Source organism: Rhinatrema bivittatum, chromosome 1, assembly GCF_901001135.1.
Source record: "Rhinatrema bivittatum chromosome 1, aRhiBiv1.1, whole genome shotgun sequence".
NCBI lineage: Eukaryota > Metazoa > Chordata > Amphibia > Gymnophiona > Rhinatrematidae > Rhinatrema > Rhinatrema bivittatum.
Window position 1 is genome coordinate 212,969,176 of NC_042615.1, and position 21,967 is coordinate 212,991,142.

At 46.6% G+C, this 21,967-nt stretch overlaps 1 protein-coding gene across 2 annotated transcripts in view; it reads left to right on the top strand.

Annotated features, from left to right (window-relative positions):
• The first annotated feature begins 242 nt into the window (after positions 1-242).
• SORCS2 (sortilin related VPS10 domain containing receptor 2) overlaps positions 243-21,967 on the top strand; it is a 1,741,628-nt gene continuing 1,719,903 nt past the window's right edge. For both annotated transcript variants that reach the window (XM_029591638.1, XM_029591649.1), the window contains exon 1: positions 243-1,184. In XM_029591638.1, coding sequence (XP_029447498.1) covers positions 879-1,184 — 306 coding nt within the window. In that variant the 5' untranslated portion in view covers positions 243-878. The remainder of the gene's footprint in view (positions 1,185-21,967) is intronic.

A 21,967-nucleotide genomic window follows, 5' to 3' on the forward strand; every position in this document is an offset into this window, starting at 1 on the left:
AGTTTAGAATTGTTTGTGGTTACATGAGAAAATAAGAACACATCTACACATAAGACTTGGCAATCAAGGTGACATACAACATACACATAAGACTTGGCACTTGACCGCCCCCCAGGTGTATCCCAGTCAGAGTCCTCTTGGTGGATCCTTGACATATCCCAAAAGTTTGGTGTGCCAGACAACAAACAAACAAACACACACACACGCGCGCGCTTTTTTGCCTTCTTCCCTTCAGACCCATGCAGAGAATATGTTAACATTTAGCAGTGTGTTAATGTAATGATTAACAGTAAACAGCAGCCTATGAGGCTCCTTCTGGGAAGAGGCTCCAAGGAAGCAGCGGGCCGGCGAGCTGCAGAGTTCCCAGGGCTTTTTATTTATTTATTTTTTTTCCAGTCTCCGATGCAGCCCCGTGCGGAGGGAGCAGCGTTTTCCCTTCACAGCAGGGCGAGCATCTCTCCTCCGTCCCGCGGCCACAGCGCCCCTTTATCCTCTAAGGGCGCTCTGAGCGGCAAGGGCTCTGCAAACCGAGAATGTCAGTCCGCAGAGGAGAAGAAACAAGTGCCTAGAGAGGGGGGGAAGGAAACCGGGGCAGGGAGGAGGAGGAGGAAACGCCCGGAGCGAATCTTGCCGAGACTTTCTCTCCCCCCCCCAGGCAGAAGTTCCCGGGCGCCGGGCGCCGTGCGGCAGCGCTGCCAGCAGGTGGCGCCGCTCCCCCTCGGCCAGCGAGAGGCGGCGCGTGCGGAGCAGCGGCGCGTGCTGCTTCCAGCGTGCAAACCCTGCCCCCTCCCCTCCCCAAGCCCAGCCCGTCCCGTCCCCCCCGTCCCCCCCCCCTCAGCCCCGGCGCCTGTCACTCTGCCCCTCGCACGCCGGCGGTCATGGCGCTGAGGGGGGCCCCCCGCCGCCTTCTTCCTCCCGCGGGGACCCCGCGCCCCCCGGCCGCCCTGCTCCTGCTGCTGCTCCTGCTCTGCGCCCACTGCCAGCCCCGGCAGCTCAGCCGGCGCCGCGCCGCCCGCCGGGAGGGAGAGCCCCAGCCGGCACCGGCTGCCTCCGCCGGGCGCTGGCGGAGATCGGAGGCGGCGACGAGCGGGGAGCGGGTCCCGCTGATCAGCAGCTTCTTCGTGCTCCGGGGGGACGCCTCTCACAATCAGGCGATGGTGCACTGGACCGGCGAGAACAGCAGCGTAAGTGCAGCCGAGCCTGGCAAGAAACGCACGCTTCCGTGTTATGTGGATGGTCAGCAGTGTGTGTGTGTGTGTGTGTGTGTACAGAGATGCGCCCGCAGACACGCGAGCGGGGATATTTTCGTTTGCTTATTTAAAAAAAAAAAAAATAAAAAAATTCTTAATGAGATGCTAACGTGCTCATCAAAATAGTGGCAAGCGGATCTGCTGCTCCCGCCCATGTTGGACTGATGCTGGGGGTCGTGCGGGGCTATTACTTGGAGCTGGTTTGGGGCAGGTGTGATTCGCGACTTGGGGGGTCCCCGGCAGCTGCCCTGGGCTGGGCTGGGGAGGGGAGGGCGGTCAGGTGCAGCGTCCAGGTCCGCGCAGCTCAGGTGAAGGCTGCCGGGGTACTGCCCCCTGATCCGTGGGTCTGGTGCTGGGGGGAGTGGGCTTGCCTGCATCCCTTCCTCATCTCGACGATCGTTCCCGGTCTCAAACAACTTCAGCAAAGTTTGCAGTGTTCTTGCTAGAAAGGACGAGAATCTGTTCCGGGCCAGAGCTGCTGGCAGGTGTCACAAGTTTTGCTTGTCGCTGTCACCCCCTTCTCCTCCTCTCGGACGTGCCGGTATTTATCCTTGCGGACCATTGTATTCTCTGGCAGAGGTGAAAGAGGAGGATGGTTTCATGTAGTAAAACGGCCAGGGGGGGAGAAAGATTTGCACAGGGTATAATTGGAAATGTCATTGAGATTCAGGGGCCGGCTTTCAGAGCTCCTCCGGCCCTGGGAAGGCCAGGTTCGTGGGACAGCTTCCAGCTAATAAAGCCAAGGATTAAATTGTTGAAACGTAATCGATTCACCCCGGATCAATCATCCTGCAGCACTCTGCTGTCTGTGTGTAGGATACGTGGAAAATGCTTCATAGAAAATACATCTCAGTTGTTTTTTTTTTTTTTATGGTGGTTGTAAAACGATTACAAGAATTGGATACACGTTTGGTTGCTGGCGTGCATTCTCTGCTTTTATGTTTCTTATTCCAGGTTTGATTTCCCCTCTGTGGTATTCTGCAAAATTGCAGCCGAGTAGGGGCTGACCCTTGGGGAGCTGAAGCTGACCAGGATACTTTACTGTACTGTACTTACCTGCTAGCTACAGAAAATAGAAATGACATTTTCTTTTCAGCAATTCAGTTTTCAGATGTCTTGTAGCCCCCCCGAAATACCTGTTTCTGCTCTGTTTGATGGTGTGTGTGTGTGTGTGCACTGAAAATCCTAGTGCACTTTTTATTTACTTCAGAAAAGGAGGCGTTGTGCTGAGGATTTTTGTAAGTGTTAAATACTTTATTAATGTCTTTTATATATTTAAACCAAAATTTTACATTAATACTTTTTTATTGATGGAGCAGGAGGGGCATGCTGATTGAGGTTATCCATGAAAGTTACACATGGAAAATTCATTGTGTATCATCATGCAGCACTATTTAACCATGATTCCTCTATAAATTAAACAAACAGACTGGCAGTTGTTCAGCCTCTAACTTTTGATTACTAGTTGCTCATTTACATTTAACTGTTTGTCATGCCCCAGGATAAGGAAGGGAAGGAGAAGACTTCTATTTTCTTCAAATTTTAACAGAAGTATGTGCTGCCTTATTTTTTTTGCAAGCAGTGTTTCCCTAGTGTGCCCACAGTGCTTAATCCTTCCAAGGGCTCTGATTCAGAAAGACGGGATTTCTTGTGAGATCCTTTGCAGGCTGTAAGACTTTTTCTGTTACCTGGGGATGGGATTGGGCATGAGTTTAGCACGCCTGTAAGTCTCCTCTTCTTCTTCACCACACTCTGCATCTGGTTTTGAGACAGCAGCTCTTAGTTTGATGCCTAGTTTTTGGTTTTCCTAGTTTGGTGCCTCGGCTATGAAGTACTTTCCAACCACGATCTGACCAGTGTTTTGTTATTTGGGTTGCTTTGGGCTACCTGTCTTCTATGGGGGTTTATATTTGGGAGGCTTCTGTAGTGTGCATAGACAGATTTGCCTCCCTACTTTCCACCCGACTGAAGTCCTCCCAGAAAGCTGCCTCCTTCATGACATCACTAAGACTTGCTGGGGTGGAATATTTTCTGCTGTCACTTACCTGCCACATCCACATCCTGATGCCATCCTCGGGCTGGGATTTGTAGTGTGCTTATTCACCATCTGCTGTTGAGAGACCAATGGCGGGTAAAGCAGAAGCTGCATTTAGCATTACTCCTCACCAAAAGCACAAATGGAAAGGTTCTCGTTTAAAAATAAGCATTTTATTTCATGTGTGTAGTCGCGCAGCCCACATGACAGGCACAGGCATTTTGTATGGGGCACCGTGCAGCAGACCTTCTGTGGCCAGCACTGTGCCGCTGAGGTCACGCTTCAGCTGTTTCTGCCATCTTCATTGCTTTGGATGCTTTATAGGTGCGCATATGTGTGCGTCTAATGCAAAGCTTGTGAGCACCCAGAGCGTAAGTGGGCGTCTGGGTGCGCATCTGAGGGTATTTTGTGACAGACACGAGTCCAGCTGATGACCAAGTTTCAGCAGTTCGTCCACCGGTTTGCCCAGTGTTCAAGTTAGGTCCTCCCAATCCCCCTGGTTCTTTAGCTTGCACTCCCCGCAGTTACCCCAGACCCTCAATCACCTCGCAGATGCCTGTAAATTTTTTTTTCCAGACTTATACCTCCTCTAGAGCAGAAGTAATGTTACTTGGCACTGGACCTGGGCACTCGCCCGGGCGCGTAGATACTTGTGCGCAAATCTCTTCGCTCTGCCCGGAGCGCCCGTGCCCTGCCCTCACCACACCCCTTTTTTTCCCTCTGCTGGGAGATATTTGCGCAGCGCGCACTTGTGCGCGCACCTGCCTTTCCTTATAAAATTGGGTGGACACGTGCAAGTGCCGGAATGCGCGCCCACCTCCTGATTTCGGCGCATGTACAGCTTTGAAAAATTGACCTTAAAGTTTAGAAAATCCCCAAACTTCCTTGCAGTTCCCTGATCGCCACCTTGAACCTCCTCCCTCCATGAGAATGCAGGTGAAAGGTTGCGCCGTACGGAACTGCGTGCAAAATTTTAGCCACAGGCAGGGTGGGGAAGGCAGTTTTCAGAGTGGTGGTTCGCGCGAGGGAAAAACCTTTTTACCCGCAGAAATCCCTTTGAAGATTGCTCTGTTAACGCACTGTAGGTTTCTGTTGTTTTTTTTCCTTTTTTTTACCACTGGAAAGTGCCCTAATGAAACTAAGAAAAAGAATTGTTCCTGATGTTTACATTCCGGAGTGCGGTTCAGACTGCACAGCTCCTCCAGCCTTTTGTACGGGGCTCGGCAGCTGGCTTGCTCAGATAAGTGGTCCCGAGCTCACAGGTTACATTGTGCGGGAGATTTCTGACTTTTACACGTCAAACACACAGAGCACAGGAGTTAGGGTTGTAAGATAGCTGGGCCCGCTCTGAGAAAGCTGTCCAAATGGGAGCTGCACGAGGAGGGGTGAATATATTCTCTGGGTGGCTCACGTGGCTGCTTTGAATAGAGTGTAGTGACGAGACCTAGTGCTGCACCTCCCTCCCTCCTCCTCTGCCTCACCTCTCCTCCTGAGATATTTGACTCTGCTCCCTTCATGTTCATAGCGATTTCTGCCATCTTTTTTTTTCCATACCTAAGTCAGATAAATTCATTTGCTGGTATTGGGGTAGATTTTAAAAGGTGCGTGCGGGCGTACATGTGCGCATGCCACCCGGCGTGCACAAGTACGCCCGATTTTATAACATGTGCGCGCAGGAGAGCGCATGTTATAGAATCGGGAGTCAGGGCGCGCAAGGGGGTGCACAATTGTGCACCTTGTGCGTGCGAACCCGCTCCAAGCCGTGCTGCCTTCCCCCGTTCCCTCCCAGGCCCCTCCGAAATCGGAGCGGCCTCAGAGGGAACTTTCCTACCCCCCACCCCACCTTCCCTTCCCTTCGCCTACCTCCCCTGCCCTTCCCCCCCTACCTTTTCCGTCTTCTTTTTTTTGTTACAAAACTTATTTCAGCCCTGGGGCTGAAGTAAGTTGCGCGCGATCCCGGCACAGCGGCCATGCGTAGTGCCTCTGGCCATGCCCCCGCCCCCCTCCCCACCCCTTTTTGCAAGCTCCGGGACTCACACGCGTCCCGGAGCTTATGCGCGTCGCCGGGCCTTTTGAAATAGGCCCGGCGCGCGTATGATGGGTTACGTGAGTAAATGCTCCGAAAATCCGGCCCACTGTGTAAATTCTAACCCAACTTCTATGCATATCCCCTCTGATATGCAGAAACCTTTCCTCGCTGCTTTCCCACTTCTGATATTCCACTGCCTTTTTCATATTCTTGCATCTTGTACACTAGCAGCTGCAGCTGATTCTTCCTGATCTGATGTGCTCCAAAAAAAACGATTGCACTACTTTGCAGAGCATCTCTTGCTGCCACTAACTGAGCTTCATGCCCCTGGCTGAGTCTGAATATGAGGTTTACGAAGCACGTGTGGATGAATTTAAAGAGGAGCCTCCTGAATGTGTGCAGTGCATTTATTAGGCTTGGCTCTGGTTAATATGTTTTTATGGGGGTGTTTTTTTTTCTGTGTGTGTGTGTGAATTCCCTGTCTTCTGATTCTTGCATTAGCTTTTCAGTGGTGTAGGAGATGATGGCCGTAGCAAGCAAATTCTGGGCAGGTAGCCGACTGGGAACTATTTCATGGTTTTTCATGATAAAATTGTAATATTAGTTTCTTTTTAATGTCAGAAGGTTGTAGGCCACAGAAAAAACCCACCAGGAGTTGATGATTTGGTTAACCCCCCCCCCCAAAACAAAACAGCCTGATTTCCACCCTTTGTAGAAAATTTTGCAAATTAGCTTCTACGTTTTAGTTCAGGTGCTTATTCTTGTACTAACTTTAGCAGTGACATAGTTGCATGTAATTTTCAGGTGATCAATATGAAGGAGTTTGGTAAAACCTTAGGTTTTGTAAGGAATAAGGTAGAACATCTCAAAACTTCAAAATCATCAATCATATTTTTTAAAGTTGTGTTGATGATATCATTGAGTGTAATTTATTTTTCCTCTAATTGAATGCATTTTGTCATAAGCTAATGATTTTCTCTTTAGGCCCAGTTATTGAAGGATGAATTTTACCGTTTGTAAGTTATGAGAAGAGTTAAATACTTCATCATTCTAAGCGCCTCTAAGTACAGAGGTCATGACACAGCCTTAAGTGGCTGAAGCCTCATCCTCTTGTCTGTAGGTGTCCTGGGATTAGAGGGTCACTGGTCATTTGTCGCTGAGCTGGTGGCTGATAATGAGGAGAGGGTCTCACTGGCCATAGATTGCTGACAGGATAGAAGATTGTGATGTCTGCTTCCAGCTAAGAAGAGATCATTATTATCACTGAGATACATAAATCACTGACAGAGGACTTCATCGTTCCATTGCTGACTTATTACCGTATTTTCCTGTCTTGGAACATCAGCATGTTGAGCTCATATGTGGGGAGTGGCACATAAAATGGGGCTTGTGCCTGGTTTTAGGACAGCCTTTGCTATGAGCCTTTTTCACCCTCATTATCCCCTTTTCAGATGCTCGGCCACCCCTCCCCCTGATGACATCATGCACATCTGGAGTAAGTGTGTAGCATGCTCAGACTCTGATGTCACCTGGGAGAAAGGGCATGAAGCCAGGAAGGGACACCCATACTTCATGCAAAAGCATCCATTTTAACTTTTTTTTTTTAAAGCGTTTGCTGCCACCAAGCTCTTTAGGAAGAAATGGGAAATAAGGATATTTGGCTTATAAAACAGACTCCACCTCCCCCAGTAACATAAAAATAATGTAAAATACAATAATGCACAGATTTTGAGTCTACCTTACCACTGAAACATGTATTTAGAAAATTATTAAACATGAAAGATAAAAACAGTCATATCTGGCTGTGACATTTGCTGTACTCTGAACCAGAGGTTCTCAGGTCTGCTCTCAAGGGTTTTCCTGATAAGCCAAATATGCAACTATATCTGATAAATATTTGGTGTGGACATCCTGAAAGCCAGCCTAAGAATCAGAATTGCGTGTCTTGTGAGTCTGCACAGTTAAGAAGTGCAGACTCTCAAAGTCGCCACATCGGACACTATATACGTCTCCTAGGGCGGTGCATTCTACTACAAATACCAGCTATAAAAATTGCCGACGTGCCTTCTTCTCTGTAGCTGGCCCTCAGCTTTGGAATACCATCCCAGACCACATAAGAAACCTAGGATAACAAGAACGAATTTAAAAGAGTATAAAAACTTACCCTTCTAAATGCGCTTTCAATGTGGAGGGCCCTATATAATCTGTCCTTCCCCCCCTAATTATTTTATTTACTGTACTGTATTTTTAGTCATCTTATTTTTGTTTTTTTTTTTACTTATTTTTAACTTATGTCTTCTTTTACCTTGTGGATGTACCCTTATTTTTGATTTTTAGTCATGTCTGGATATAAGATTATGTACGTTTACTATGTAAACCGTTTTGATTGCGTCCGTATAAAAAAACGGTATATAAAATGTTATAAATAATAAATACATTCTTTAACCTCAGCTGATCATCTTATTCATGCAACATGGCAGCAGGGGATGTGGGAACGGATTCGTATCTGGCCTGGAACTGACGCAGCTCTCCTGCCTCCGCTTTGCCATGCCATAAAAATAGGAAAAAAGGGAGGTGTGGATTAAGGTGTGCACTGCTCTACCACCATCAAACATCCTCCTTCTTCATCCATCCCTTCAAAGCACCCTACTTGGGTTTTATCCACCGTGATAAGCGGGTGGTAGTCGTGCAGAGGACAGGAAAGGAAAATATGTCATTAGTACATAGCGGAAGCTGTTGTAAGTGAAAGGGGGGGAGGTCCAAGATGGTGGCGTGAGCAGGTCACAGAAACGCTGAGCTCCGTTTCTGCAATAATTAAAATGCCTGCTAAGAGAAAAGGAAAACTTCGCGTCTTTCCTTCGGACCCCGGAGACTCCTATTACTCGGCGGACTGATAACCTCTTTCGTACCTGCTAAGGCGTCGGAAGCGGGAGGAGAAGTCTCCGTTGTGGGACCTGGCGAGGGAGCGTCGGTCTCACCAGGGGAAGTTGCACTAAGCCCCCCCCGGATCCTCGTATGCCCGTGATTGCTACCTTCCCCGACCTCTCTCAGGACAGCTTGCAAAGGCGACACCAGCAGGAGAGGCCGCAGCTTCCAGCACAGCCCCCAGAGTGCCTGGAACCATCGGGATGGGACGTTTCGACCTCAGCGCCTCCTGAGTCGACCCCCAACAGGGGAGAGGGAGATGGGAGGTCCTGGAGGGAGCTGCGGCTGCCGAAGGGGAAGTTACGCTGGCCGGAATATCATCTTCTGTGGTGAAAGCGGGAGAGTTTTTGTAGCGCCCCCCCCCTTCAGATGCCCCCCGCTTTCAGATGCCCAGCAAAGCCAGAAACAGTCACGCTGGACGCAATCTGGGACCTAGCGGCAGCATTAGGGAACTCGGCGGGAGAATTTCAAGATGAATTAGAGTCCTTTGATCATACATTTGATTCCCACGATGCCCAGATAGGAGAAATAAAGCCACGTTTGGAAACTATGGAAGCTGATTTGAGGAGGTCCCAGGATTGTAATGCTAAGATGGTTAAAGACCTTAACTTGGTTTCGCAAAGGTTGGAACATTTGGAAAACCATTCGAGACATTTGAGTTTAAGACTCTTAAATTTAAGACTCTTAAATTTCCCCAAGATAGTAGACTTTGTGGAAACCTTTGTGGAAACCTTGAAGTTTCAGAAAGAGAGGTTTCCTCGTAGATAAGTTTTATTATATACCAGTATCAGCAAGGAACAGAGATATGTTACAAAGTAATGCAGATAAAGGGAACCTGACTAACTTCTTGCAGGACTCCACCTCTGAATTCTACGAATGTGCTACGTTAATGGTTTCCTTTATTTTGGAAAAGGATATCAGCGAAATAATGAGAAGATACTTCAGAAATATAGATTTTGCCCTTCCGGGGCATACAGATCCGTATATACCCAGATTTTGCTCCTGTCATGCAGGACAGGAGACGAGAGTTTCTAGCATTAAGGTCTCAAGTAGTTGCATTGGGATTTTCTTTTGTTTTAAAGTATCCTTGCAAATGTGTTGCTAAATCTTCAACAGAGTGCTTTTTTTTTTCTTCTATCCTGAGCAATTAAAATCTTTCCTTAGTGCTAGGAGGGTAATCATTACCTCCAATAAGGAACCCAAGTGTCAGGATCATATTATATAGAATTGCCTTATAATCATGTTATTGCCTGCTTCATGCACACTTTTTTTTCTTGCTTTTTATATTCTCCCTTTATATTCTGCCCTCTGTGTATACTTTTCTTTAAGGGGAAATGCAATAGCTCTAAATGAATGTTAATGTGTAAGAATATGTTTTCTTTAAAACAAAAAAAAAATTATTGAACTGCATTTCTGTTTTCTGTAAGTGAGATTAATCTTGCTGTAATGTTTAAAATGATAAAATAAAATTAAAAAAAGGGGAGGAAAGGAACAAACTAGGTAAACAAGGGAGAAGAAAGAGGATGATATAAGAAGGGTAAGGGGTGATACAGGGCCGGTTGCAATTGGTGAAATCTGGTTGCCTAGGGCGCCAGCCATTAGAGGGGCGGCAAAGAGCAGCCATGTGGGGCCGTGGTGTGTGTGAGAGTGAGTGAGAGGGATTGTGTTGTGTATGAGAGAGCAGTGGTGTTAGTGAGAGAGAGGGAGCGAGCCTGGGGAAGGGTCCATGTGTGAATGAAACAAGGAACCTAACTGGTAAATTTTCAAAGCCGTATGCGGGCGTCCATGTGCATGCGGTTCCGGGCGTGCACACATGGATGCAATGATTTTATAACATGCGTGCGACAATGCCCAAATGTTATAAAATCCAATACCTGCGCACACATGCACGCCTGATTTTATATCTGTGCGCACTTGTGTGCCCGGGTGCGGACTCGTGAGCGCAAGGGGGGGGGGGGGGGGAATTTTTGTAGAAATGCATGATAATGGGACAGGGCCTACCCCATTTCCTTCCCAGTCTGCTCCAATAAAGGAACTTTCCTAATCCCTAACTACCCTTCCTCCCTTTTTCCCCTCTCCACCCCAACCCCTAATCCCCACCTAACTATTTTGTTTGTTTTCCTCTCTGGAGCTGAAGTAAGTTCAATCGGGGCGTGCTTCACCAGGACAGCCCCTTCTCCGCCCCTTTCCAAAAACTCAGCACTTCCGCGTGGCCCGGGCCGCTCCAAAAATACAGTCGGTGTGCGTGTGGCCAGGCCACGCGCGTATCTGCCAGGATTGGCACATGCCGGCTTTTAAAAATCGGCCCCTATGTGTGTGTAAGAGAAGGGGGCCTGTCTGAGTGAATGAGGTCGGAGCCGGGGCCTGGACCAGAAGGGGAGGGGGGGCACAAGGTAGGAGGTTCGCCTAGGGTGCCTAATACCCTTGCACCGGGCCTGTGAAGCTTTGAGCGTCAAAGAGAGTGCAAATATTGTGAAAAAGTGATTGTTAAGGGTAATTTTAGAAAGCATAATGGCAATAAAACAAGGGAAGAGGAAAGAGAGGAGAACGTGCTTAGAAGTAAAGCTAAAAGTGGTATTTCCCTTTTTAAAAAGGGAAAAAACAGTTGGAGCTAAAAAACAAAAAAAAAATTCAGCAGGTTGTGAAAATTAATAAGATGGCTCATTTTGAGAAAAGTAATAGCAAAAATCAGGGAAAGAAGTTACAAGCATAAAAAGACTGAAGCAGTGCAACCATCTGGAGTGGAGCTGCATCTTCCTGGGGCAGGAGGAATTCAGTTTTAGCTCCCAGGGCTCCTGGAGCCTTTCTGTGACAGGCTCATCTGAATTGGGGTGGATTTAGTGCCAGCAGGGCAGGGCTCTGGATGGAGTTGGTGGCATTAATGGGGCGACTATAGTGGTCCTTCCCACTGTAGGAGCTGAATATTTATTTTTATGGCAGTTGATATGTGGCAAACAAAAGCTGTCTCCCTCATTCACCCTATCTGCCTAAGAAATGCTGTGGGTACATCGGGCCTACTGAGAACAAGTGAGCCTGAGGAGAGAGAGCGTTTTGGGATTTTTAGGTGGTTGTTCAATATGTGTACCAGTTCTAAATAAAAGAGACAATGCAGACCCCTAACAAAAATCTAGATGTTTGTTGCAGATTCTGGAAACCCGCATAGTATCAGCAGCATAAGGGCCACCAGCATTTACCAAGTGTCACGCTTAGTGGTCAATGGACAAAACCATGATAGTTATGTTCCAGTACGAGAGTACTTTGCAGACTGTGGAAGAAGTTGGGAGAATATGAGCCTTTTTTTTATTGTTTTAAATTGTAAGGTGTTTTATATTGCAAAACAAAAAGCCACAGTAAATAGGAGCAGGTGTGTGAGCACAACCGGAATCTCTCCGAACATCCCTGCTGCCTGTGCTTTGAGGGTGTTCAGGCCTGAATTTCTGCATGGGGCCCATTAGCCCAGTGTCTGGGGTGGGTGGCAACCTGTTGCCATGTGTCACCGCTGGGAGCTTCTGCCGTGAGCTGCAGCAATGGTCAGAGCTGCTTGGCAGCCATGAAGCCCAAAAGGAGAGGGTAATGGAGGTCCAGGAAGAGGCAGCAGTGGCAGACCGCAGGTCTAAGGGGAGGCACTGATGGTGCCTAGGGGTGGCACAAAGCTGAATCTGTCACCAAGGATGCCATCTGTACCCTTTCCAAACCATCAGTACTGTCTATTTTTTATTTCTTTTGTAAGGAAAGGTTTGATATCATTGTCCTCTTTGTTTGCCCCCCTTCCCCCGCTTCATTATTGTATGTATTTTTTTTGCGATTTAAAATAAAGAGACAGCAAAGATTGTGAAGGACCGAAGGGCACCACAGAGGGGCAGCTTGATGAACTGTGCGATAGAAATTCTGCAAAGCTGGTCTCGAGTCGGTTTTTTTTTTAAAGGAACAGAAAAAAAAAAAGTTATATCCGCACAGAAGGATTATGTTTTAAAGGGTTAAACCTATTAAAAATAACGCACACAGAGAAGAAAAGCGCGGTGGCAAGTTTCCTCCGGAGACCACCCGGGGGGGGATGGGAGAGTAATTCGGCAGCCTGAGGTGTGACGGCCGCTTATCAGCTCCTTGGGAGAGCAGCGGCACGGAGTCCTTGTATCGGAAATTGGGATCAGGCCCACATAAATACAGGAGGGAGCCGCTGCCCTGGCGAGATAGAAGGAGAGGGGAAGACGTCTCGCAGCACATCTTGTAAATCCGAACGTCTTTCCACCCGGGGGAGATTTAAATTTATGAGCGCACAAGGTGTTTCCAGAGCACTTTGGAATGGAAGCATAAATAAGGCGGCTCTGGCTGCTGCTGCTGCTGCTCTGTCGTTTTGCTTCGGGCCCGAGCGGCTCATTTATTCTCCTCCTGTGTGTGTGTGAGATTTTCGGGCCTGGAGAGGAGGGTTCCTGCTCTAGTTGTGCAGCCTGAGCGTGCATAAGCAGCAGGGAGTGCTGTGCAGGGAGGCGCGCAAAATCCGCCTCCTGCCTTGCGCCCTCATTGCTGGGCTTTGCGACCTGGGGAATTAATGATTTAGAGATTCCGGGACCAGGCAACCTCGCCCTGACTGTTCTCAGCACCAAATGAGGGGGTTATGAGCCCAGTTGTACACACATGAGGCCCACTGGGCCATAAAGGAGAGAAGTTTGATAGGAGCCCAAACTCATATACTAACATACGGGCCAATACAGTACAGTGCGCTCCGGTGGAGTGCGCTGTTAGCCCGGGTTTGGATGCGCGTTTTTGACGCGCTAGCTTTACTCCTTATTCAGTAAGGGCCTGATTTTAAAAAGCATTTACTCGAGTAAAAACCAGGTTTACTGGAGTAAATTCACTTTACTTGAGTAAGTGGGATTTTGAAAATTGCTACAATTTATGCCATTGACTTGTCTATAGGATTTATTCACATAAGTGCAATTTACTTGAGTAAATGGCTTTTGAAAATTGCTACAATAGTAGCTACATTTACGCATGTAACTCCTTTTGAAAATTATCCCCTATGGGGTAATAGCGCGTTGAAAACGCGCATCCAACCCCCCCCCGAAACTAATAGCGCCCACAGCATGCAAATGCATGTTTATGGCCCTATTAGTTATTCCCACGAGATTCAGTAAGTAAAATGTGCAGCCAAGCCGCACATTTTACTTTCAGAAATTAGCGCCTACCCAAAGGCAGTCGCTAATTTCTGCCGGTACCGGGGAAGTGCACACAAAAACAGAAAAAACTGCTTTTCTGTACACCCTCCGACTTAATATCATGGCGATATTAAGTCGGAGGCCCCAAAATTTGAAAAAAAATAAAAAATTAAAGGCTCGAGAACCAACGCCGGAAAAATTGAGCGTCGGCTGAAAAACCTGCTGACAGCCGCCGCTCCTGTCAAAAAGGAGTCGCTAGGGACGCGCTAGTGTCCCTAGCGCCTCTTTTACCGCGGGCCCTAATTTGCATCTTCTTCTCCCCCCCCCCCCCCCCCCGAATCGCACGCATAGGAGAGCGGGCGCTCGCCCATTCTCCCGCGACTTTTACTGAATCGGCCTGATAGTAAAAACGGCAGGAGAAGACCAAATGGTGCATCCGGTCTGCCCAGCAAGTTTCTTATGGTAGTGACTGCTGCTCAGTGCAGGTGGTTTGGGAATTTTTTAAAATATTTTTTTGTTAAATTTGTGGGTTTCCTTTTTTTTTTTTTTTTTGAGGACTTTTGTACATTCATAACATTGGAGCCTGGGAGAAAGTAGAGGCTTTGAGAGGCAGCGCCCCCAAAGCAGTGTGGATATTTTCATTGTCCACTTTTTTAGGCATCTTTTTGACAAATGGGAGTGATTTTGTTGCTCTGCTGCCAGTCATGTTTCTTCTCCCTATTACTCCTTCCCCATTGTCACTCTCTTTCTCCTTTCTGTCCTGTTACTCTGTTCTTTCTTTCCTTCCTGTGCCCCTCCCTCTCCTCTTTTCATCTTTCACCCTCCGATTGCCTTTCTCTCACTCCATTTCTCGCTCTGTTTTCCAGGAAGGCTTCAGTGTGCTCTTCGCTTGGCCGGCCCTGGTCTCTGCCCTTCCCTGTTTCTTGTACATTCTCCAACTTTCTCTTCCTGCGGCAGGATCCCTTCCTTCGATTCCTGTTTCTGTCTTTGTGTTTAGAGCTGGTCTTTGCGTTCCCAAAAGATTGTCCTTCGTGCTTGTGTATTTTTCTGTCGATAATACTGGGTAGGGTGGATTGGCCCTAGACTATGGTAAATATAAATTCACTTTCCCTAACCGTCTTGCGTTCCCACTGGTAGGTCTCTGTAGGTGACAATGCAAGAATTCTCTAACTTGAGCCTCAAAAAACTTCTGAGTGTTTCACAGCTTAGCTGATAAGTGCGCTATTAAATTGATGATTTCACAGACCAGACATAAATCCCTTTCACTCTGGTTTAAGCCTTTCAGTTAGTTTTTTAAAAATATTTTTCTGATGCCTATATGATAAAAAGTAAAAAATAAAAACAAAAACTTAAAGCACGGTTAAACTAGAAATGCCAACTAACTTGTGCCAGCTTGGGTGCCCCCAATCCTATTCAGTTTGATCTCCCTTTTCCAAGGTTGTGTAATGGCAGAAAAGATTTCCTGCAAGATTTAGAGAAGAGAGACCGACTCGGTGACCGGCGCTGCACGCTGCCATGCGGAGGATCTGGACTCGGTTAACGGGTCAAGGATTCCGGGCCAGGCAGAGCACTGGAGATGCTGGGGGGGGGGGGGGGGGGGCAGTGTTCACAGCCCCTGGGTGGGGGGGGGGAGGGGATTTCCCCAGTTCTTGTGCAGTGGCAACATCTATGGTAATGGCTGGGCTTAGGGCCCCTGACTGCAGCGTTCCTGGAGGAGCCCTGGTGAGTGGCTACCAGCCAAGGGCTGTCACGATGAGTAGGCCAGGCGAGTTGTGAGGGAGTTGGGGAGAGAGAAATAAGGGAAAATTCCCCGAGATGGTGGGGACGCCATCTCTTTCCATTAAAAAGAAAAAATTAAATAATTTTTTTGATCTCATTGCATTTGGATTTACTACTTGCCTAGGCCCAATCTTTGCTGCAGGTACAGTAGAGCTTACAATCTAATGAGTACATTTTACAGGGGGTATGTGCAGAAAATGAGCAATACACACGTAGGTCCTTGTATTCACGTATGTGTCGTTTTATAAACAATCAAAAGCACGCGTGTATTTTTGGTTTTGCACACAAAAAAAGAGATGATCGGGGATGTTCAATGGTGGTGTCGAGGTATGTCCATAAATTGCTATTTGTGAATACATTAGGCAACGTAGTCACACCTTTTTACACCTGCTACTTAACTAACGCAATTGATATCAAACTCATCTGTTGTCTGCAGTTATTGGAAGGTAGGGTCCGGGTGACCCGGGGAGGGGGGGGCGGGTAGGGGGGGGGGGATTCAAGGGGTTAAGTACTAGGAGTGTCTCAATGACCTGCAGATGGACTGAGTGAACTGCGGAGCTATTGGCAAAACACCAATGCACACACATTTGAAAAATATATGTGTGTATATATGGTTACTTTAGTAGTGAAATAGATAAGAATCGTGTATTACAAAAATTCTTTAAAAATAAAGACTTTTTATTCTGTGGAAAGAAAATTCAGATATTTCCAGATGTGGCTAAAACTACGCAGATGAGAAGGAAACAATTTTTGTTGCTAAAAGATAGGGTCATAGCCTTAGGAGCGACCTTTCTTTGAAGATTTCCATGCAGGTGTTGTGTAACACTTTCCAGGAATAGATTTATATTTTTTCTTCTTGATTAAAGAATCCAATAAGTAATTATGTGGGCTACTTTGTGTTGTAAAATAATATTGCTTTTGAGGAATAGATGAAAATTAAAGTAGATATCTCTCATTGGTAAATATATTTGTGTGATTTAATATTTTCTTGTTATAATACTCCCCAAATTGAGGACTAATGAAAGGTAACAGATACAAATAAATCAACAATTGTTTTTCAATTTTCCTATTCTTGATTTGACTGTTATTCTTTATATTTCTTATGTTTTTATTGATGTAAAATTGATAAATTCAAATAAAGTATAAATTAAAAAAAAAATATACGTATATATGTTTAGAAAATAGGTAGAGAATGTACATGCTTTCAATGCATTGCAAATATTCGAGTGACTGAAACATCCACAAGTCCGTTTGGGGGCAGATATACGCATATACGTGCAGATTTTAAAATACTATAGTAGATCTCTGTCTGCCCATGTACAAGCACATATGGGGCTTTGGAGATATTTGAAAGTTATCCTTGTACCTCGGCAATGGAAGGCAAAGAGGTTTTTTTTGCCCAAGGTGACAAGAAGTATCAGTAAGAGAAGCGGGATTTGAACCCTGGCTACCTTGGTCTCAGCCTGCTGTTCTAACCACTAGGCCTCTCCTCAGTTCATTAACATAAACAAGTTTTGGCTGTACTTGGTTAACTAATACAACAGATAGGAATAGCACCTTTGTTGGAATCAATATTTACATTAATTAAGTATATTTACTCTCTGAGTTATAAAGTTCAATACATGGCTATTTAACTCCTGGTTTAAACCAAATCATCAATCACAAGCAATTTTCTATTCAGGTAAAGGATGTTCAGCAGACCATTATTGCAGATAAACTGTTGTCTTACGATATTGAACTCTCACAGAATATGGTATCCTATTAACTTTGACTACAATTTAATGACAATTGAGCACAATTAAATAACAGCTTGAGCAGAAACATGGCTAATCTTCAGCACGACTTTGACTCTTGTGATGCTTCTTTGTAAAGTTTTTGCTACACTATGTACTGATGTAGAATGGTATTGTCAAATAATATTTTGGATTTAAACAGTGCCTTGTCGCTGGAGTGAATCTCAGTTTGCTTTACAGTATATTTCTAAGGAGACTTTGCGTTTGGACTGTCAAAAAAAGTATATCCTGGCCAAAATTAGTGTAATTTCTCTTAGCACTGAGCTGCAGTTGGTCAGAAGGAAGCTTATGGTGTTTAAGTGAATTAGAGATTCGGTGGCAGATGAGGCGTCTCAGTTAACATGTCCCATGGTTTCTCCTGAGACCTAACTCCGTGCTCTGTAAAAAATAAACTTTCTCCATAGTGTCCTAGTTACTTTTAGCGTTGGTGCTACAATGCAGGTAGCACGGGCCACTGCCTGGGGCGGCAGACTCTTGCTAACCTTTTCTCTTGGCATTCACCATCGTGATAGCCCCAGGCCTCCACGTTTCTCCTCTTCTGGCTGCCATGAGTGGTCAAACTGCCTTTTCCCTTCCCTGTGCCAAACTCTGTGGTATCTCTGCTGTAGGAGCTCAGGAGGCAGCTGCTTTTGGCAAAGGCTAGGGTGCCACTGACCCAGCCCCAGAATATTGGACATAAAACATTTACTCAAGCTTTCATTTAAAAGACAGACCTACGCAGTCTTAAGATGCGTTAGACTCTCGTTCTTGCTGAAGGGGAGAAGGGCGGGTGGGGGGGGAAGGGGAGAAAGAGGTTTTTTGTACACTGCGCTTGTCATGTAATGGTTAGTATGTTGTTTTTTCAACTGTTGAAAACTAGTAAATAAACCAAAAAAAAAAAAAAAAGACAGATCTTCAGCTACTACTACTTCTTTCTGGTAGGTTTGCAGCATGGGGATACAATAATAGTGCACTTCCAGGCACTCTAGCTGTTGCTGTTGGTGGTTCTCCTCTTTTGGTGCGTCCTGATGACAAAGAAAGCATTGCGCCAAGGGGGAAGCGTATCTGAGAGGATAGAAGCATGTTCTTATTATGTCTTTGTTCTGCATACAAAGTAATACAGGTAAAACAAATACAAAATGCATAGTGTTCATGCCTTAAAGCCCAAGAAATATCTGAAGGAGTGGGTGAGAAAATGGAGAGGAGCTTGGCAGAAGAAGGGAAGAAATATGGGGGAAGAGAGATAATGGAGAAGACCTAAGGGAAAGGAAGGGGGGGGGGGGGGGGGGGGAGGATTCCAAGGGCGAGGTGAGACAAAAAGAACCTGGAGGGGGAGGAGGAGACCACAATATATGGGCATGTGAGGAAGGGATGGAAGAAGCTTGTTAGGGGGAGGGGGGCAGGAGATGGAACAGAACTTAAGGAGGGAGATGAAGATATAAATAAAATATATTAACATAAATAAATGAAGATGGATTTAAGGGGGCTTTAAGATGGAGGTGTGGCCCTGTACCTGTCTGAACCCAGGTCCTAGAATAAGAACGTTTGGAACCCCATCCGCTGAGGAATGTGATTTCCCAATAGGGGCTTACTGGGATTTTGGAAAGAAAAGCTCACTGAGTGTACACTGGCTCACAGTCCCTTACTGATCCAGATAGAAGCTGTCTCTGGAGAGCCCTGAGATGCTTCTGTGTGTGATGGAGGTGGCGGGGGAATGAAAACAGAGGTTCAAATGTAAGTGGATGGAGGGAGAACAGCATAGACCCATGGGTGATGTATTTTGCAGCAAGAAACCTAATGCCAATGCTGGTCTTGACTGCTTTGATCTTTCCCTAGCCGGGCACTTCCCCTGCTGCCTCTGCAGTTGTCACTGTGCCCATGCACTGCATCACGTTCCCATGTTAACTTGCCACTTACGCACTCCCAGGGATACTGTAGATGGGCTTCTTGAGAAGAGTTTTATCTTGTTCCTAGTGTTTTCAAAACAAGCGCAGAATAGATTTATTCTGCTATCCACTGGGTGTACAGGGAATGTGTAGTGTAGCAGTGGCCATTTAATTGTGGACTATCAAAACCATAGGAAGGAATTAAAAACCGCAGCATTTTTAACTTCCTGGCACCCACAGAACTTGATTCAAACCTTTTGGAGAGCTGATGTGTGGCCACCTTTTGGGATTTTTCTTCACGGGGAAAGACTGACTTGATTAACAGGCTTGCAGAGCCTTCCTGCCAGCTCTCGTCCACAGCACATCACCTCGCACATCTCAGATGGGGGAAGGAGTGGATTGTGGAGTAGAAGAAGCAGTGGCAGTGGCTTGGATTGTTGAGAAGGGGGAGTGAGCCTGAGAGTCAGGTTTTTCTCTTCTTCTTTAGGCTAATGGGTCAAGTTTGCTTATTATTAGAACCAGATGTTCAGTATCACTCAACATCTGTTGTTCGTGACCTCATTTTATATCCAAAAATGTAAAAGAAAAATCTCCATTTAGCATTCAGTGTTTTTGCCTTGATGTTCCACCAGAGAACAGCACACGACATGGGTTGTCCTTCCATTCAGCAGGCAGAGAGAGAGATCAAAAAATTCAAACGGAGGAGCTCTGGCTGTATAAATACAGCCAGTTGCAATGCTTTTACTTCAGTCTCTCCAGCATGGTGGAGCTTCTTACTAATGAGAACAGGTAAAACTCCAGGCTGGCCTTCCCTCTCCCCCTCTCACGTAAGCAACATCTTAACTGAACGCCTGCCTCCCCTCCCGCTCTCCCCCCACCGTCCCCTTACCCCAACTCTAAACCTCTCTCCCACCCCGCACCTTCAGAAGCCCATTCCTCACTGGGATCACAGTACTCTGCAATCCTGGCAGCTTTCAATATTGCTCTGACACAGAGCAATTGGGATCACAGCGTACCGTGATCTCGGCGAAGAAATAGATTTCTGAAGGTTCGGTATGTGAATGGAGGGAGGGGGCATTCATTTAAGATTTGGGGCGGGGGAGGGAGGAAACTGGCGACAACCTGTCATACTTTTCTTTTAAAAATATGGGAGTGGTTTATGCTGGGGATTTGGCCCGGCAGGACACATTTTTTTATACACTGAGTGTTGGGGGAGACTGGCAATTGGACCAATAGGCTTGAATGATATAAAGACTGTCGCCACTTAACTGGACATGTTCTTTTGAATATATTTGGTTACATTTAAAGTTATTTGGGAGCACGTTTCCAGATAATTTTAGACCTGCTCCTAGGGTTGACTAGAATTGGCCAAAAAACTTATTTGGCTAACTCCTAATAGAAAGATAGAAATGTGATGGCAGAAAAAAGACCGTATGGCCCATCCAGTCTGCCCATCTGTCCAATTAATTTATCATTATAATTCTCATCGCTTCCTTAGAGATTCCCTCTAATTGCCCTATTCTTTCTTGGATTCAGATACTGTTTTTTGTCTCCACCACTTTCACTGGGAGGCTGTTCCACACATTCTCCACCCTCACTGTAAAGAAATATTTCCTAAGACTATTTCTGAGTCTACCGCCTTTCAACCTCCTCTCATGACCCCTCGTTCTAAAGCCTTCATTCCAGTGAAAAATATCAGTTAGCTTAACTAACTTCCTGCCCCATAATTCCCACTTATTTGGCTAATGTTTAGCTGGATAATGAATTATTTGGATGGGAGTTAGATGGAACACGTAGATGGATCGGTGTAAACAAGAATTTTATTATTATTATTTACGAGAATCCGCTGTTGTGCGCTAATTTTGCGAGCTTTTTCCTCTGTTTCCCTTCAATAATCAGTATGTTATACTGACATTTTTAAATCTCTGCTTTGAAACCTAAGGAACCTCCTCTTGATTGCACCTTGCGTTGTTTTAAGCCAATTCATGTGGCTTGTAAGCCCCTGAGGCAGCTCTTTGAGCGAAACTCGGCCAGAGTCGGGCAAGCTTCAATAAAATTCTTGTTTACACTGATCCATCTACGTGTTTCATTGCTGACAGCCATCTTTGATCGGCTACCGGTTTGTTTTCTTGGGAGTTAGATGGATCCATACTGGGGATACTGAAAATTTGGCATTTATCTAGATTACTTGTGAGTTATTTGCTAAATGCCTTTGTATATATTTGTTTCATAGTATATATAGGTTTCTGGTAAGATCTTCACTTTGAGAACTATGTTCATTTCTGGGGACTACATCTACAAAAACATATTGACGAGGGAATCCAAAGGAGGGCCAAGGTGCATAGACTGAACCGTAAGCTAAACATAGTGGGGCGGATTTTAAAAGCCCTGCTCGCGTAAATCCGCCCGGATTTACGCGAGCAGGGCCTTGCGCGCCAGCGCACCTATTTTTCATAGGCCTGCTGGCGCGCGCAGAGCCCGGGACTCGCGTAAGTCCCGGGGGTTTTTTGTCGGGGGCGGGGGCCGATCGACGCGGCATTTCGGGGGTGGGCCCGGGGGCGTGGTTTCAGCCCGGGGCGGTCTGGGGGCATGGCCGCACCCTCCGGAACCGCCCTCGGGTTGCATCTCGGCGCGCCAGCAGCCCGTTGGCGCGCGTGGATTTACGTCTCCCTCCGGGAGGCGTAAATCCCTGGACAAAGGTAGGGGGGGGGGGGTTTAGATAGGGCCGGGGGGGGGGGTAAGGTAGAGGAAGGGAGGGGAAGGGGAGGGGAGGGCGAAAGAGGGTTCCCTCCGAGGCCGCTCCGATTTCGGAGCGGCCTCGGAGGGAACGGAGGCAGGCTGCGCGGCTCGGCGCGCGCCGGCTGCCCAAAATCGGCAGCCTTGCACGCGCCGATCCTGGATTTTAGCAGATACGCGCGGCTACGCGCATATCTACTAAAATCCAGCGTACTTTTGTTTGCGCCTGGAGCACAAACAAAAGTACGCGAACGCGCCGTTTTAAAAAATCTACCCCAGTGAGACTAAGGGAGCTAAATTTATACTGTCTAGGAAGAAAGAAGGGGAAAGGGGGATGTGATACAAACATTCAAATATCTGGCAGGCTTCAAAAAAGTACCAGAAGGTACTTTTAACATA